The sequence below is a fragment of the Panthera leo genome, chromosome D3, assembly GCF_018350215.1.
Source record: "Panthera leo isolate Ple1 chromosome D3, P.leo_Ple1_pat1.1, whole genome shotgun sequence".
Classification (NCBI taxonomy): Eukaryota; Metazoa; Chordata; class Mammalia; order Carnivora; family Felidae; genus Panthera; species Panthera leo.
In genome coordinates this window covers 9,480,084-9,497,791 of record NC_056690.1, presented here as the reverse complement: position 1 = coordinate 9,497,791, position 17,708 = coordinate 9,480,084, and the positions used below count along the sequence as shown (strand labels likewise).

At 40.4% G+C, this 17,708-nt stretch overlaps 3 protein-coding genes across 8 annotated transcripts in view; 1 reads left to right on the top strand and 2 right to left on the bottom strand.

The window, feature by feature from the left end:
• The window catches only part of LOC122204271 (60S ribosomal protein L6-like), a 738,693-nt gene that overhangs the window by 493,369 nt on the left and 227,616 nt on the right, over positions 1-17,708 (bottom strand). The window lies entirely within an intron of this gene.
• Positions 1-17,708, bottom strand: part of MAPKAPK5 (MAPK activated protein kinase 5) — a 42,534-nt gene that overhangs the window by 5,225 nt on the left and 19,601 nt on the right. For all 6 annotated transcript variants that reach the window (XM_042911752.1, XM_042911748.1, XM_042911753.1 and 3 more), the window contains 2 exons: positions 4,815-4,895; positions 2,033-2,220 (listed from right to left, as the gene is read on the bottom strand). In XM_042911752.1, the coding sequence (XP_042767686.1) occupies positions 2,033-2,220; positions 4,815-4,895 (269 nt within the window). The remainder of the gene's footprint in view (positions 1-2,032; positions 2,221-4,814; positions 4,896-17,708) is intronic.
• TMEM116 (transmembrane protein 116) overlaps positions 1-17,708 on the top strand; it is a 161,810-nt gene that overhangs the window by 132,648 nt on the left and 11,454 nt on the right. The gene's annotated exons all lie outside the window — the stretch shown is intronic.

Below are 17,708 nucleotides of genomic sequence, written 5' to 3'. Positions count from 1 at the left end.
ACTTTCTACAAACTCCTACAAGCTTAGGCTTTCCATCTGCAGGAAGGGGTGGGGTTCTAGTCCCTAGCCACTAGTTGTGAGGGCACTGTTATCCTTTGCTAGTCCTTTCTATACTAGACAGAGTGAGATAAAAAAGACAGGAAAAGGCTTAATCCAGTGATACTTCAGACTGAGTTCTAGGTTTAATAAGCCCACATACAGCTTATAGTTCCTGAGACTTGAATCTCCACATTCATGTTTTTTAGGACAGCAGGCTCCAATTTCCAAATGGGACTCAAAGTGCTCTTTTGGCTGACAGTGGCTACAAAGAGGGTCATTTAGTAATGAAAATCCAGGTTGCTATTTGTGATAAAACTGACAGATGTAACCATATGAACCCTTTATTCCAAAAACATTCAAAAGCTAAAAATTTAGAGTTTCTGAGAGGGGAAGGCATTTCCTTCTAAGCTGAATGTATTGCTATGTACCATCTGCATTTTGATCGTACTTCTTTACATCTTGTCTGTTCATGCTGATGCAATTCTTAGCTCACTTCAGCATGTTTCCTAGGCTTTTTACAGCCCCTCCTTCCAACTACATATCCTCCCGCTATAAATGTCAGAGTCAGGACAACACGTGCACTTGCTCTTTCAGGTTCTCTGCAACCTCTGGGTCATTCTGAACAAACAGCTTCAGATTCTAAAGAAAGGATTATTTAGAAAAGAATCCAAGGGGCGCCTGGGTGGCTCAGTCAGTTAAGCATCCGACTCTTGATTTCAGCTCAGGTCATGTATGATCTCACGGTTTGTGGGTGTGAGCCCTGCATCGGGCTCTGCATGGACAGTGCGGAGCCTGCTAGGGAATTTTTTCTCTCCCCCTCACTCTGCCCCTTCCCCCGCCTCAAAAAAAAAAACACAAACAAACATAGGGAAAAGAAAGAAAAGAAAAGAAAAGAAAAGAAAAGAAAAGAAAAGAAAAGAAAAGAAAAAGAAAAGAAAAGAAAAGAAAAAAGAAAAAGGAAGATAAAAATCCCGAAGCTGAAAGAAGATAATCAATGTCACTCTAGGGACAGGAAATATATTCTACAGAACTGACAAAGAACCACTTAGAGGATACTGATGTTTTGGTTAAGTAGCTGAGAATACAGTGTGGAAACAGCATGGGAAGACAAATGATGCTGTAAACATTGCCTCTGCCCTCCGCCCTCCTAAGAAGTTTTACTTACAGATTTTAGAAACTAGTCCCTCTTTATATACATAGATCCTTAACCAGTGGGATAAGCTCACTTTTGAAAGGGAGTAATCTCCACAGAGAAATGGCTGTGGTGTCAGGAGACAGCTCCGGGCACTGCCCCATTAATGCCTATCTTCATCGCATTACAGATGAAGAAACTGAAACCAAAAGAGGGAAAATTGCTCAGTGAACACAAAGCAGTAGGAATGCTGGAAGAGTGCCCAAATCCCAGGCAACTGGGCCTCCCACACAGGCGGGCAGGAAAGGCAAATACACCTCAAATTTAGGTCTGACTTCTTACCTAGTCCTTCAGCTACCAAAGGACTCTGTCAACTCTCCCTCACCCACTCACTAGGACTAAATCTTCTAAATCTGTCTCAGCAGTGGGGAGTCTAGAGGCCTACACAATCAGCCGCATACCCCCAGCAGCCAAAGAATGAAAAGCCAAAGTGTCATTGTCATCTTAGCCCCTGAGTTCAGTTCCCGATGCCACGTCTTTTCCACATGACTGGCTAACATGCGGGAAGGGCACACCACAGGGCTTACCACTTAAGGTCCTAAATTAATGTTCACAGAGACAGTAGCTACCGAGGGACCTGGGTTCGCATCCCTGAGGACAAATTCTAAGAATGCAGCAGGTGGGAGCAAAGCTCCATTTTCATCAAGGTGGAAATGCAGAGCTCTCATCTCAGACCGCAGGGATGAGAATTCTATGATGTGCAAACAGGAAGGAACATGCCTGGGAAAGCAATGACTTTTCCCTTGTGCTCCACCACCTTAGGCCTCCTTGGCCTCCCCACCCTGCAGCATGGGGACTCACTTCCTCACAACATCTTTGGCCATCTCCGAGATCTGGCTCCACTCTTCTTCTGGGAACTCAAAACTGCCCGTCATGATCTTTCTCCGCATATCCTTTGGGATAGTCCGGCTGTGGTGTTTGGAGTAAAAAGGAGGGTATCCACATAACATCACGTAGATAATCACCCCTAGGGACCACAGGTCACAGCTCTGAAAGGAAAAAGAAAAGAGTCACTTATGAGCAGAGGTACAGCCCCAAAATAAAGCCCCCAGGACCAGCCCAGAGACAGCCCCTAAAATACACAGGGTAGTATCTCCAAAAATCACTTAACAGAGACTGGAAAAGTTTCAGGAAGTCTTAAGGGAACTAACCTTTCTCTCCATATGTTTTATATGCCACCACTGCTACATATATACACACCAGCACACAAGGCCAGTCTAGGGTGAAATAAACAGTCAGTTTTATTCTCATTGCTCAGGCCCAAGCTACTAGCTGAGCCTTGGGTACAGGTGTACGACACTTCATCTCCAGCTACAGACGTAACAGATATAAACCAGCTCGTTGGGAAACATGTGCTAGGTCAACCTGGGCAAGGTTGAGGGTACAGGAACCAAGTAGCTAGGACACAGGCAGGTTGACCCTGTAATATAGCACAAGTCATTTCATCAAAACCCAAAGCAGTTTGACACAGATCAGAAAGAGCCAGTAGAGGAAGAACAGGAGGTCTAAAAGCATTCCTTTGATGACTCATTGCACCCATGTGCCAGACCATACACCATTCTTGGGGAAGATCTTCGGAAAGAAAGAAAATTGCCACCAACTACTTTGTCTGTAGGTGTTAAGGTGCCTTCATGGGCAACAGTCACAACATGATCATTAATAAAACACTCCTAATTTAGTTAAATGCAGCTCTACCTGCCTCAGAACCTGGGTCCTCAGAGGCTCCAATTCAAGCCTGTCTTGAATTGCAGGACAAAAGCAGTGTCTGCCTGACAGAGGCAGCCCAGGGAGCCTGCCACTGAGGCCACATGCTCTCGCCATACCACAGCTGCGTCCTGCTGAGAAAAGCTTAGAAAATGGGGTGTCTCAGGTACTCCCACCCATGTTTTGGCATCATACTAATGGGTATTCGTAGATGGCATGACCCATGCTATAGAACATAATTAAAAAATTATAGAAGTGAAAGGAATCTTAAAAATAATTCAAATCCCTCCCTTTCCACATGACGAAACTGATACTACTTTTTAAAATTGAGGTTGATAGGGGCGCCTGGGTGGCTCAGTCGGTTAAGTGTCCGACTTCAGCTCAGGTCACGATCTCGCAGTCCGTGAGTTCGAGCCCCGCGTCGGGCTCTGGGCTGATGGCTCAGAGCCTGGAGCCTGCTTCCCATTCTGTGTCTCCTTCTCTCTCTGCCCCACCCCCGTTCATGCTCTGTCTCTCTCTGTCTCAAAAATAAACGTCAAAAAAAATAAAATAAAATAAAATAAAATTGAGGTTGATATGTTTAACTTCTAAAAATTTAATTGTATCTTATATTTTTGTGAAAATATTATTTGCAAATGTAGCATTCAGTGTTCATTTAGTTGCCAATATAAAGATTATCTCTAGACGAACTTATATACACGTTCAAAAGTAATGTTTATTATTCAAAAGCTGTTTATTATTTCAATATGCTACTCATGTACAGTGCATCATTTTTATGAATCCCATGCTAATTCATGAACACCACAGGGTTTACAAAATGGAACAGGAAAAGAAGAAAAAAATAGCACCAGAAAATAATATATCACACAAGAATTCACTGCATTCATGCTGAGATTTTAGCAAGTGGATCAATGTCATCTGAGTGCTTCTACCCCTCACTTCCTGCCTGCATCAAGAAGCAGGAAGCAGTTTCTGAGTCTGATGCCGTAATCAGCACAGCCCTCAAACCGTCACCCCATAAGAGCAGAGCTGCCTGTGGTTTTGAGTCTGTAAGACCAAGATGTGGAGCAGTAATTACTTGGGGACTGATGAGTGTTAATCATGAAAGTAGATGTTCAAGGTTCTGGTTACACTGTGCCAGTGACAGTGCGAAGCACAGGGTCATGAGTGGCAGAGGTCCCTGTGTGTTCTTTCATACGTATGTCTGTGTGTACATGTGTGCAGACACTATAGGAATACGTGGCACCCTCTAAGGTGTGGGACCCAAGAAGAGCTGGCCTACTGCCTTTTTACCACACCCAAGTCCTTCTCTGTCATCTATATTCAGCCATGAGTCCCCAAGCAGCATCATTTTTTTTTCTGATCTACTCAGTGACTCCAGGACCTGTTTTAAAAGGCCCTAATATTCTTGTGCTTTAGAGCAGAGATCCTGATGCCTAGACTACAGACTGAGAACTGTGATAGTACCAGGAACACATGCTGTGTGTCACAGACACTGTTCTAAGTTCACTATTTTTGGGTAAGAAAGAATGGCCATGGAACATTCTCAGAAACGGCCTCCACCTCAAAAAAGCGAGACAACCATGTCTTTTAAATGTGGTCAGTGGACTATACAGTTACCCGAATAAATAACCTACAGGCAACCACTGCCCTTGGTTCCTGCTGCAAAACCTCAATTGCTAAGAACCTTATTTCATATTTCATCAGACAAAAACTTGAATTCCAAGTACTCTTCTGCATGTGTGGCTGCTGCCAGCTTTTTGGGCAGGAATATTATTAAGGGATAAGAATGGAATTGGCCACATTCCCAAAGAGCCACAAACACCTCACAGAAGAGGGGCTACACCTGAGGGGTGAAGGCAAGTATCTCTTCCCCTACCTTGTTGTAAGTGTAGGGTGTTGGTGAGGTAGGTATGATGCCAGATTTCTCCTTCTGATGCCTTCTCTGCGCCTCCAGTACCTGTCAGAGTCAGACCAAAGGGGACAATTTATTGAAAACCACAGCAACGACCTACAACTTGAGAAAGAATGCTGGAAGGCTGAAGAGGGTAGACACTGGCGGTCAATAATTAAAAACAACAACAACAACAACTTCTGTAAAACACAAACTGTCAAAAACCTTTTACCCCTCTTACAACCGACAATTTATCAGTATTTGCCCAGGTCAAGGACATGAAGATCAAGTCCTTAAAAGAGACTGAACTCTTCTTCCTGCCCATCAAGGTATCTGAGATCATGTATTTTTCCTGGAGACACGGACATTCCCTTATGCCTGTATAAAAGCAGACCAGCGCTGGCCAGTGGATCAGGTTTGAGGTACTTGTTGCCATCAAGGACTATAGCAGTCATGTAGGTCTGGGTGTTAAGTGTTCCAAAGAGGTAACCATGGGGACATCGTCCTGGCCAAGCTCTCCATTGTCCTGGGCAGGGAGACCCCTGGGGGAACAATACTGGCACACCCCACAGATTACTTGAAAGTGACAGGATGATGCAACTCTGTGCTGGTCTGCTTCCCTTGCACACCCAGACCCCCATGCCCATGAAGCTGCTGATGGCAGGTGTTGATGACAGCTGCCACACCTCGGCCAGGGGCTGCAATGTCACCTGGGGCAACTTGGCCAAAGCAATCTTCGATGTCATCTCCAAGATCTATAGCTGCCTTCCCCCTGACACTCTGGAAAGAGACTGTGTTCACCAAGGCTCCCTGTCAGGAATTCACTGACCATCTTGACCACATCAGAGAGTCTCCATGCAGAGAACTCAGGCTCCAGCTATGGTCACCACACAGTGTTCTTACACAAGAGAAATAAAGCGAATTAATTAAACCTGAAAAAGAAAATACTGTTTATAATAGCACAAAAAACAGTAAGGATAAATCTAACAAAGATGGGAAAGACCTATACACTGAAAACTACACAAATGTTGCTAAGAAAAACTAAAGGCAAAAATAAATGGAGCAATACAGCCTGGTTATGGGTCGGAAGGCTCGGTATTGTTTGGGTGTCAGGGCCCCTACATCGAACCATACTTCTAAAAGAACCCTAGTCAAAATTCCAACAAGCTTTTTTGTAGAATTTAACAGCTGACTCTAAGTTCATATGGAAATGTAAAGAAATTAAAATAGCTAAAACAACTATGGAAAGAACAAAGTTGGCTAACACTACCTTATTTTATATTATTATAAAATAATTATTATATAACTATTATAAAGTCACAGTAATCAAGACAGTACAGTACTTGTTAAAGACAAGCAGATCACTGGAACAGAACAGATAATCCAAAATTAAACCCACACATGTACATTCAACTGATCATTGACAAAGGCTCAAAAGCAATGCAACGAAGAAAAGATAGCCTTTTCAACAAACGGCACCAGAACTGGATACACAAATGCTAAAAAATTAGTGTGGATCCATACTCATGCATTACACAAAAATTATATCAAAATGGATCACACACCTAAATGTAAAGCCTGAAACTATAAAACTTGTATGAGGAGATCTTGGGTGATCTTGGGTTAGACAAAGATTTCTTACATAGGAGACCAAAAGCTGAGTCCATGAAACATTTTTAAAAATTGATAAATTGGCTTTCACCAAAATTAAAATCTTTTGCTCTTCAAAAGACACTGTTAAGAGAATGAAAAGATAAGCCACAGACTGGAAGAAAATCTTCCCAAAGCATATATCTGATAAAGGACTTACATCCAGAATACATAAAGAATTCTCAAATTCGGCAATAAGAAAACATAATTTTAAAAATGGGGTGGGGCACCTGGGTGGCTCAGTTAGTTGAGCGACCAACTCTTGATTTCAGTTTAGGTCATAATCTCATGGTCTGTGGGTTTGAGCCCCACCATGTTGGGTTCTGTGCTGACAGCGTGGAGCCTGTTTGGGATTCTCACTCTTCCCCCTCTCTCTGCCCCTCCCCACTCACGCTCTCTCTCTCTCTCTCTCTCAAAATTAAATAAATAAAAATAATTTAATTAAATTAAAATTAAAATGGGAAAAAGATTTGAACAGATGCTTCACCAAAGAAAATATACAAAAGGCAAAGAAGCACCATGAAAAGATGCTCAACATCATTTAGTCATTAGGCATATGCAAATTAAAAGCACAATGAAATACCACTGCATGCCCACTAAAAAAGACCGCCCAGGGTGCCTGACTGGCTCAGTTGATTAAGCATCTGACTCTTGATTTGGGCTCAGATCACAATTTCACAGGTTAATGGGTTCGAGGGTGGAGCCTGCTTGGGATCCTCTCTCTCCCTCTCTCGTTGCCCTCTCCCCCACCTCCCTCAATAAATAAGTTAACTTAAAAATAATAATAAAAGACTGCCCATACCAAATGCTGGTGAGAGTGTGGACACCTTACACTCTCAGACACTGCTGATGTGGATGTAAAATCGTACAACCACTCTGGAACACAGTCACGTTGTAAATAATGATCTAGCTATTCCACTTCTAGGTATTTATCCAAGAGAAAAGGAAATAATTTTGTACAAAACTTGTACACAAATGTTTATAAGAGCTTTATTTGTAATAGCCCAAAACTGAAACAACCACATATCCACCAATAGATGAATGGACAAACAAATCAAGATACACCAACATAATGGAATACTTATTAGCAGTAAAAACAACTAAACTATTTACTGATACATGTAACAACATGTAATTACACTGAGTGAAAGAAAACACCCAAAACTGAAAATACTGGATGATGTGCTACTTTACACATAAATCTGCAGAAAATGCAAATAATCTATAATGACAGAAAGCAGATCACTGGTTGCCTGGGAATGAGAGGACAAGAAGAGAGGCAGGGAAAGATTACCAAGGAGTACGCTAAAACTTTTGAGGGTGACGGATATGTTCACAACCTTGATTGTGGTGATGGTTTAATGAGATTATATAAATATATATATTAAAACTTACAAATTATGTAATTTAAATATGTATAGTTTATCATGTATCAATTATATTTCAATAATTTTTTTTCCCTTAAAGAGGGCTTCTTTGGTAAAATAAACCTTGAAAAGAAGTATCAGCTATGTAAAAAAAAATACAACACTCTGGCCATGATGGATTAACCAGTACAACTTTCTTTCCCACCACACACAACTTGAACATTGGACAAGATATAAGAGAAAGTGGGGCATCTGGGTGGTTCAGTCAGCTAAGCATCCAACTGTAGATTTTGGCTCAGCTCATGATCCCTGGGTCATAGGATGGAGCCCTGTGTCAAGGCATGAAGCCTGCTTGAGATTCTCTCTCCCTTTGCCCCTCTCCCCACTGCTCATGCTCTCTCTCTCTAAGAAAAGATAAAAAAATAAAAAGATTCCTTCTTATCTTTTTTTTTTTTTTTTTCAACGTTTTTTATTTATTTTTGGGACAGAGAGAGACAGAGCATGAATGGGGGAGGGGCAGAGAGAGGGAGACACAGAATCGGAAACAGGCTCCAGGCTCCGAGCCATCAGCCCAGAGCCTGATGCGGGGCTCGAACTCACGGACCGCGCGAGATCGTGACCTGGCTGAAGTCGGACGCTTAACCGACTGCGCCACCCAGGCGCCCCTAGATTCCTTCTTATCTTAAAACAAAAAAGGTATGAGAGAAAACTGTTTTCTGACACTGAATAATATACAACACAGGTCAGCAAACCCTGAGAGATAGCAAGCAAATGTGGTAATCCATACGATCTGTCAAGAAGCATTTTCTGGAATGCAGTGCAGGGAGAGATTCTAAGCAGGGTACAGAGGGCTCACAGGAGTTCAGTAGTGTGGCCAAAATTTGTGGAGCAGACTACCAACCGTGGGGAAGGTACGCAAGAACCTGCCTAAGGATCCCTTTGATCTTTGGGTACATACAGTAAGCTGCACATGGTACAGCAAGACTCTGTGAGACCAGAGGAGCAACCAGCTACTAGAACAACTACTCGGGATCTATAAGCTGAATAATTCCCAGATGCTGCAGAAGTCTAGGAGATACCTGAGGTCCGACTAGCCAAGGTAAAGAGACTTATTGATCATCTGGGGCATCAACAGAGGACCACAAGTTTTCCTGTAGGTAGCAGGGCTGAGGTAACCCGAGAATAAGGCCTCATCTAGACTCACCCTGGAAGAATTGCAAAGCAAGTTTCAAGACAACCAAGTGGACCTGCATGTAACTCACCACTCACCAAAACAATCTTTTTATATACTTTTCTTTTAAAAAAATTTTTTTAACGTTTATTTTTGAAAGAGGCACAGAATGCGAGTGGGAGAGGAGTAGAGGGAGAGGGAGACACAGAATCTGAAGCAGCCCCGGGCTCTGAGCTGTCAGCACAGAGCCTGACACAGGGCTCAAACTCATGAACCGTGAGATCATGACCTGAGCCGAAGTCAGACGCTTAACCATCTAAGCCATCCAGGCGTCCCTGTCTGTAAATATTTTTAAATGACAACAAAACCCAGACATTCACCAACATAATATTATAACATCCAGCACCCAATAAAAATTTCTTCAACATGCAAAGAAGCAGGAAAATGTAATCCATAACCAGGAAATGTGATCTGTAACCAAGGAAAAAAGTCAGTCATAAAAGCAGACTCAGAAATGACAAGGGTGGTGCAATCAGCAAAGATTTTATTACGTATGTTGAGGTACTTAAAGGTAAATATAAACATGAAATAAGAAAAGAAACAGATGATATAAGTCAGAAATGTGGGGCACCTGGGTGGCTCAGTTGGTTGTACATCCAACTTATGGTTTCAGCTCAGCTCATGATCTCGCCATTCGTGGGTTTGAGCCCTGCATTGAACTCTGCACTGGCAGTGTAGAGCCTGCTTGAGATTCTCTCGCTCTTGCTCTCTCTCTCTGCCCCTTCCCTGCTCACTCACTCTCTCTCAAAATAAATAAATAAACATTAAGTAAATCAGAAATGAAGAAATTCACAGATTAGACAATGCAGAAGAAAAGAGTAGTGAAATTCAAGTCATAGTAACAGAATTTGGCCAAAGTGAAAGAGAGAGAAAAAAAGATGAAAAAAAAAAAAAGATCACGGAGTGTCTGGCTGGCTCAGTCGATGGATGGACCATGAAACTCTGGATCTCGGGGTTGGGAATTCAAGCCCTACCTTGGGTGTAGAGATTACTTAAAAATAAAATCTTAAAAAAACAAAACAAAACAGAACCTTAATGCTCTGTGTGTGATCTAACCTACATGTAACTGGAGTCTTTGGAAAAAGGCAGAGAGGACAAGCAGAAAAATATTTGAAGAAATGTCTGAAAATTGTCCTAAACTGATAAACACCATAAACTGACGGATCCAAGGAACTCAATAAACCCCTAGTAGGAAACAAACAAACAAACAAACACCTACACCACAGTCAAATTTCTGAGACCTGATTAGGTTCTAGGATGTAGAAAGCTGGAGTGTTACTCCTATCCTAACAGCAAGGAAAAGCTAAACTACAAAATCATCACTTTTCTTGAACCGATTAGACATCAGAGGTCTCAAGACAATGAAATATTGTGCATTCTAAAGAAAGGCCCTTCCAGTAAGAAGCAAGATGTGAAAACTGGCTCACCTATGACAAGCCAGGAGGGAGCATTATAGCATGCCATATGAGTAAAAAGAATTCAGCTAAATTTTTAGCAAATTGCTAAAGGCAAAGTGTGGGCTAGCATGAGGGCTAGAAGACCCTGTAGGAACCATAGAAACAAGGGGAGTTTGCACCACTCACAGACGCTTCTGCACAGACTTCCACCAGATACTCAACAGGACCTGCACAAGACTGAGGCTGGTTCAGAAAAAGATACCTGTTGCTGCGAACACCCTCCACCAGGCTGGCAAGCACAATCTAGTGCTAGAGGAGAAGACTAGCACTAGTCTGAATTGAGAGCCCCTCTGAGGCACACAGTGCATAGGCAAGGCCAAAGCTAATGGTGGAGAAGTAACATTAAAAATAAATAAACATGAGGCGCCTGGGTGGCGGTGGTTAAGTGTTTGACTTTGGCTCAGGTTCATGGGTTCAAGCCCCACATCAGGCTTTGTGCTGACAGCTTGAAGCCTGGAGCCTGCTTCAGATTCTGTGTCTCCCTTACTCTCTGCCCCTCCCTGCTCGCATTCTGTCTCTCTCTCAAAAGTAAATAAACATTTTAAAAGATTAAAAAATATATACAAAACTTCAATAAATAGATCTGTATTTTTAAACTGACTGAATCATTAAACATTTTCTACAATGAAAACTCTAAAATACGTATCTATCTACCTATCTATCTATTTTTTAATTTACATCCAAGTTAGTTAGCATATTTAGTTGCATTGTTAGTGCAACAATGATTTCAGTAGATTCCTTAATGCCCTTACCCATTTAGCCCATCCCCCCTCCCATAACCCCTCCAGCAACCCTGTTTTTTTCTCTATATTTAAGAGTCTCTTACGTTTTGTCCCCCTCCCTGTTTTTATATTATTTTTGCTTCCCTTCCCCTATGTTCATCTGTTGGATGATACTTGAAGTCATATGATACTTGTCTTCCTCTGACTGACCAATTTCGCTTAGCATAATACCCTCTAGCTCCATTCACATAGCTGCAAATGGCAAGATTTCATTCTTTTTGATTGCCTAGTAATACTCCATTATATATATGTATGTGTTGTGTATATATCTTTATCCATTCATCCATCAATGGACATTTGGGCTCTTTCCACACTTTGGCTATTGTCAATATAAACATTGGGGTGCATGTGCCCCTTCAAAACAGCATACCTGCATCCCTTGGATAAATACCTAGTAGTGCAATTGCTGGGTCGTAGGGTAGTTCTGTTTTTAATTTTTTGAGGAACCTCCATACTGTTTTCCAGAGTGGCTGCACCAGCTTGCATTGCCACCAACAATGCAAAAGAGATCCTCTTTCTCTGCATCCTCGCCAACATGTCGTTGCCTGAATTGTTAATGTTAGCCATTCTGACAGGTGTGAGGTGGTATCTCATTGTGGTTTTGATTTGTACTTCCCTGATGATGACAGATGTTGCGCATTTTTTCACGTGTTGGTTGGCCATCTGGATGTCTTCTTTGAAGAAGTGTCTATTCATGTCTTTTGCCCATTTCTTCACTGGATTATTTATTTTTTTGGGTGTTGAGTTTGATAAGTTCTTTATATGTTTGGGATATTAATCCTTTATCTGATATGTCATTTGCAAATATCTTCTCCCATTCTGTCGGTTGTCTTTTAGTTTTACTGATTGTTTCCTTCGCTGTGCAGAAGCTTTTTATCTTGATGAGGTCCCAATAGTTCATTTTTGCTTTTGTTTCCCTTGCCTCTGGAGATGTGTTGAGTAAGAAGTTGCTGCGGCCGAGGTCAAAGAGCTTTTTGCCTGCTTTCTCTTCTAGGATTTTGATGGCTTCCTGTCTTACATTTAGGTCTTTCATCCATTTTAGGTTTATTTTTGTGTATGGTGTAAGAAAGTGGTCCAGGTTCGTTCTTCTGCATGTCGCTGTCCAGTTTTCCCAAAACCATTTGCCAAAGAGACTGTCTTTTTTTCCATTGGATATTCTTTCTTGCTTTGTCAAAGATTAGTTGGCCATATGTTTGTGGGTCTATTTCTGGGTTCTCTATTCTGTTCCATTGATCTGAGTGTTTTGGGGCCAGTACCATACTGTCCTGATGATTACAGCTTTGTAATACAACTTGACGTCCGGAATTGTGATGCCTCCAGCTTTGGTTTTCTTTCTCAGGATTGCTTTGGCTATTCAGGGTCTTTTCTGTTCCATACAAATTTTAGGATTGTTTGTTCTAGCTCTGTGAAGAATGCTGGTGTTATTTTGATAGAGATTGCATTGAATATGTAGATTGCTTTCATAATATCGACATTTTAACAGTATTTGTTCTTCCAATTCATTGAGCATGGAATATTTTTCCATTTTCTTGTGTGTCGTCTTCAATTTCTTTCATAAGCTTTCTATAGTTTTCAGTGTATAGATTTTTCACCTCTTTGGTTAGGTTTATTCCAAGGTATTTTATGGTTTTTGGTACAACTGTGAATAGGATCAATTCCTTGATTTCTCCTTCTGCTGCTTCATTATTGGTGTATAGAAATGCAACCAACCTGTACATTGATTTTATATCCTGTGACTTTGATGAACTCATGAATCAGTTCTAGCAGTTTTTTTGGTGGAGTCCTTTGGGTTTTCTACTTAGAGTATCATGTTGTCTGCAAAGAGTGAAAGTTTGACTTCCTCTTTGCCGATTTATGCCTTTTATTTCTTTCTGTTGTCTGATTGCTGAGGCTAGGACTTCCAACACTATGTTGATTTACAGTGGTGAGAGTGGACATCCCTGTCGTGCTCCTGTCCTTAGAGGAACGCTCTCAGTTTTATCCCATTGAGGATGATATTAGCAGTGGGTCTTTCGTATGTGGCCTTTATGACCCTGAGGTATGATCTGTCTATCCCTACTTTTTTGAGGGTTTTTATCAAGAAACAGTGCTGTATTTTGTCAAATGCTTTTCAGCATCTATGGAGAGGATCATGTGGTTCTTGTCCTTTCTTTTATTAATATGATGTATCACATTGATTGATATGTGGATATTGCACAAATTTATTCCTGCATCCCAGGAATAAATCCCACTTGATCATGGTGAGTATAATTCTTTTAATGTATTGTTGGATCCAGTTGGCTAGTATCTTGTTGAGAATTTTTACATCCATGTTCATCAGGGAAATTGGTCTATAGTTCTCCTTTAATTGGCGTCTTTGTCTGGTTTTGGAATCAAGGTAATGCTGGCTTCACAGAATGAGTTTGGAAGTTTTCCTTCCATTTCTATTTTTTGGAACAGCTTCAAAAGAATAGGTGTTAACTCTTCTTTAAATGTTTGGTAGAATTCCCCTGGAAAGCCATCTGGCCCTGGACTCTTGTTTGTTGAGAGATTTTTGATTACTGATTCCATTTCTTTACTGGTTATGGGTCTGTTCAAATTTTCTATTTCTTCCTATTTCAGTTTTGGCATTTATATGTTTCTAGAAATTTGTCCATTTCTTTCAAATTGCCCAATTTGTTGGCATATGATTGCTCATAATATTCTTATTATCATTTGCATTTCTGCAGTCTTGGTTGTGATCTCTCCTCTTCCATTCATGATTTTGTTTATTTGGGTTCTTTCCTTTTTCTTTTTGATCAGTCTGTCTAGGGGATTATCAATTTTGTTAATTGTTTAAAACAGCTCCTGGTTTCATCAATCTGTTCTACCATTTTTCTGATTTTGATATAATTTATTTCTACCCTAATTTTTATTATTTCCCTTCTTCTGCTGGTTTTGGGCTTTATTTGCTGTTCTTTTTCCAGCTCTTTTAGGTGTAAGGTTAGGTTGTATAATTGAGACCTTTCTTCCTCCTTTAGGAAGGCCTGGATTCCTATATACCTCCCTCTTATGACTGCCTTTGCTACATCCCAGAGGTTGTGGGTTGTCGTGTTTTCATTTTCATTGGCTTCTATGTATTTTTAATTTCTTGGTTAACGCATTCATTATTGAGTAGGACGTTCTTTAATCTCTAAGTATTTGTGTTCTTTCCAAATTTTTTCTTGTGGTTGATTTCGAGTTTCATAGCGCTGTGATCTGAAAATATGCAAGGTATGATATCTACCTTTTTGTACTTATTGAGGGCTGGTTTGTGACCCAGTGTGTGATCTATTTGGAGAATGTTCCATGTGCACTCAAGAAGAATGCCTGTATTCTGCTGCTTTAGGATGAAATGTTCTGAATATATCTGTTAAGTCCATCTGGTCCAGTGTGTCATTCAGTGCCATTGTTTCCTTGTTGATTTTCTGCTTAGATGATCTGCCCATTGCTGTAAGTGGAGTGTTGAAGTCTCCTACTATTACGGTATTATTATCAATGAGTTTATGTTTGTGATTAATTGATTTATATATTTGGGTGCTTCCATATTGGGGGTATAAGTATTTACCATTGTTAGATCTTCTTGGTGGATGTCTATCTCTTAATTATGATATAATGCCCTTCTTCATCTCTTGCTACAGTCTTTATTTTAAAATCTAGTTTGTCTGATATAAGTATGGCTACACCAGCTTTCTTTTGAGGACCATTAGCATGACAGATCATTCTCCATCCCCTTACTTTCAATCTACAGGTGTCTTTAGGTCCAAAATGAGTCTCTTATAAGCAGCATACAGATGGGTCTTGTTTTCTTATCCATTCTGATACCCTATATCTTTTGATTGGAGCATTTAGTGTACTGAAAGATATGAATTTAGCACCGTTCAGTTGCCTATTGAGTTGGTATTTCTGATGATGCTCTCTAGTCCTTTCTAGTCTTTGTTGCTTTTGGTCTTTTCTGTTTTGTCTTTTCTCCACACAAAAGTCCCCCTTACAATTTCTTGCAGGGCTGGTTTAGTGGTCACAAACTCCTTTAGTTTTTGTCTGGGAAACACTTTATCTCTCCTTCTATTCTAAATGACAGCTTTGCTGGATAAAGAATTCTTGGCTACATATTTTTCCAAATCAGCATATTGAATATACCTGCCACTCTTTTCTGGCCTGCCAAGTTTCTGTGGATAGGTCTGCTGCGAACCTGATTTGTCTTCCCTTATAGTTAAGGACTTTTTTTTTCTTTGCTGCTTTCATAATTCTTTCTTGTCTGTGTATTTTGTGAATTTGATTATGATACGCCTTGGTGATGGTCGGGTTTTGTTGAATCTAATGGGATGAATCTAATCTTTGGGATGTGCTTCTTGGATTTTGATGTCTGTGTCCTTCCCAGATTAGGAAAGTCTTCCACCATAATTTGCTCACAAAAAACTCCTGCCCCTTTTTCTCTCTTCATCTTCTGGGACTCCTATGATTCAGATGTTATTCCTTTTTAATAAGTCACTGAGTTCTCTAAGCCTTGTATCATGCTCCTTTGCCTTTGTTTCCCTCTTTTTTTCTTCTTCATTAGTCTATAATCTGGTCATCTAAATCGCTGATTCATTGCTCTACTTCATCCATCCTTGCAGTTATGGCATCCATTCAAGATTGAGTCTCAGTTATCACATTTTAATTTCTTCCTGACTAGATTTTATTTTTTTTTTATATCCACAGAAAAGGATTCTACGACGTTTTCAACCCCAGTTGGTATTCTTATTATCGTGGTTCTAAATTCTAGTTCAGACATCTTGCTTATATCTGTGTTGATTAAGCCCCTGGCTGTCATTTCTTCCTCTTCTTTCTTTTGGGGTGAATTCCTTCGTTTTGTCATTTTGGAGGAAGAAAAAAATTAATAAAGTAAAAAATGAAAAGTAAAAATTTAAAAACAAAACATAAATCAAATAAAGGAAGCTAGATCCTAAGTGTGTTTTGGTCTGCTTGTTGACAGAAGCTTGATAGAACAGAGAAAAAAAAGGAAAGGATAAAAGAAAAAAAAGATAAGAAAAAAATTTAAAAATTAAAAAAACTTAATGTAATAAAATAGAATAAAATGAAATGAAATAGAAATAAAAAAAACTTTTTAAATAAAAAATAAAGGAATAAAAATAAAAAATTTTCTTTCTGTATTCAAGAACGAGGAAGGAAAAAGAAAAAAGGAAACATTTAAGCAAAAACAGAAGCAAATAAAACGAACAAATAAATGAACCAGCGAACAGAATGAAACCCGAATGAAGTTACATCCAGTTTACCCCAGAACTGAAACTATGAAGCCTTCCATAGTCCATACACTAAGCAGGTGGAATGCCTTATGCTGTTTTTCTAGGGGATATGCTTGGAGGGCGCACTTAGGCAGGACTTGGTGTAATGGCTCCATTCTCCACTAGGTGGCTGCTTAGCTTACTGGGGTGGAACAGTGTGGTGCGCATGTGTGCATATGCACGCATGCATGTGGGAGAGGTGGAAATGGTTTCACCCAACAAATTAAAAAAAATTTTTTAAATAAGAACAAAAAACTGCTGCTCTTCAAAAGACCATTAAGAAAACTGAAATGCAAGCCACAGTCTGACAGAGATATTCATAATATATACGTGGTAGGCAGAATAATAGCTCCCCAAAGATTTCCATGTCCTAATCCCTGAAGCCTGTGAATATGTTACCCTACAGAGCAAAGGGACTTTGCAGATTTTATTAAATGAAGGATGTTGTGGGGCGCCTGGGAGGCTCAGTCAGTTAAGCATCTGACTTCAGCTCTGGTCATGATCTCACGGTCTGTGAGTTTGAGCCCCGCGTCGGCCTCTGTGCAGACAGCTCAGAGCCTGGAGCCTGCTTCTGATTCTGTGTCTCCCTCTCTCTGACCCTCCCCCGTTCATGCTCTGTCTTTCTCTGTCTCAAAAATAAATAAACATTAAAAAATATATATATTTAAATGAAGGATTTTGAGATGGGCGACTATCCTGGATTATCTGGGTGTGTTTAATGTAATCACAATTATAAATGGGAAGCAAGAGTGTCAGAATCAGAGAAACTGGAAGACGCCATACTACTGGCTTTGAAAACGGAAGAAGAGGCTACCAGCCAAAGAATGCAAGGCACCTCACAAAGCTGGAAAAGGCAAGGGAATGAATTCTCCCCTAGAGATTCCAGAAGGAACACAGTCCTGCCAACACCATGAACCATTTCAGACTTCTAACCTCCAAAACTTTGAGATAATAAATGTGTTGTTTCAAGCCACTAAGTTTGTGGCAATTTGTCATGGTAGCAATAAAAAGTAAGATACATATACAACAAAGAACTTGTATCCAGAAAATAGTAAGAACTTTTTATACCTCAATTATAAAACCAACAACCAAAAAAGGGCAAGAGATTTG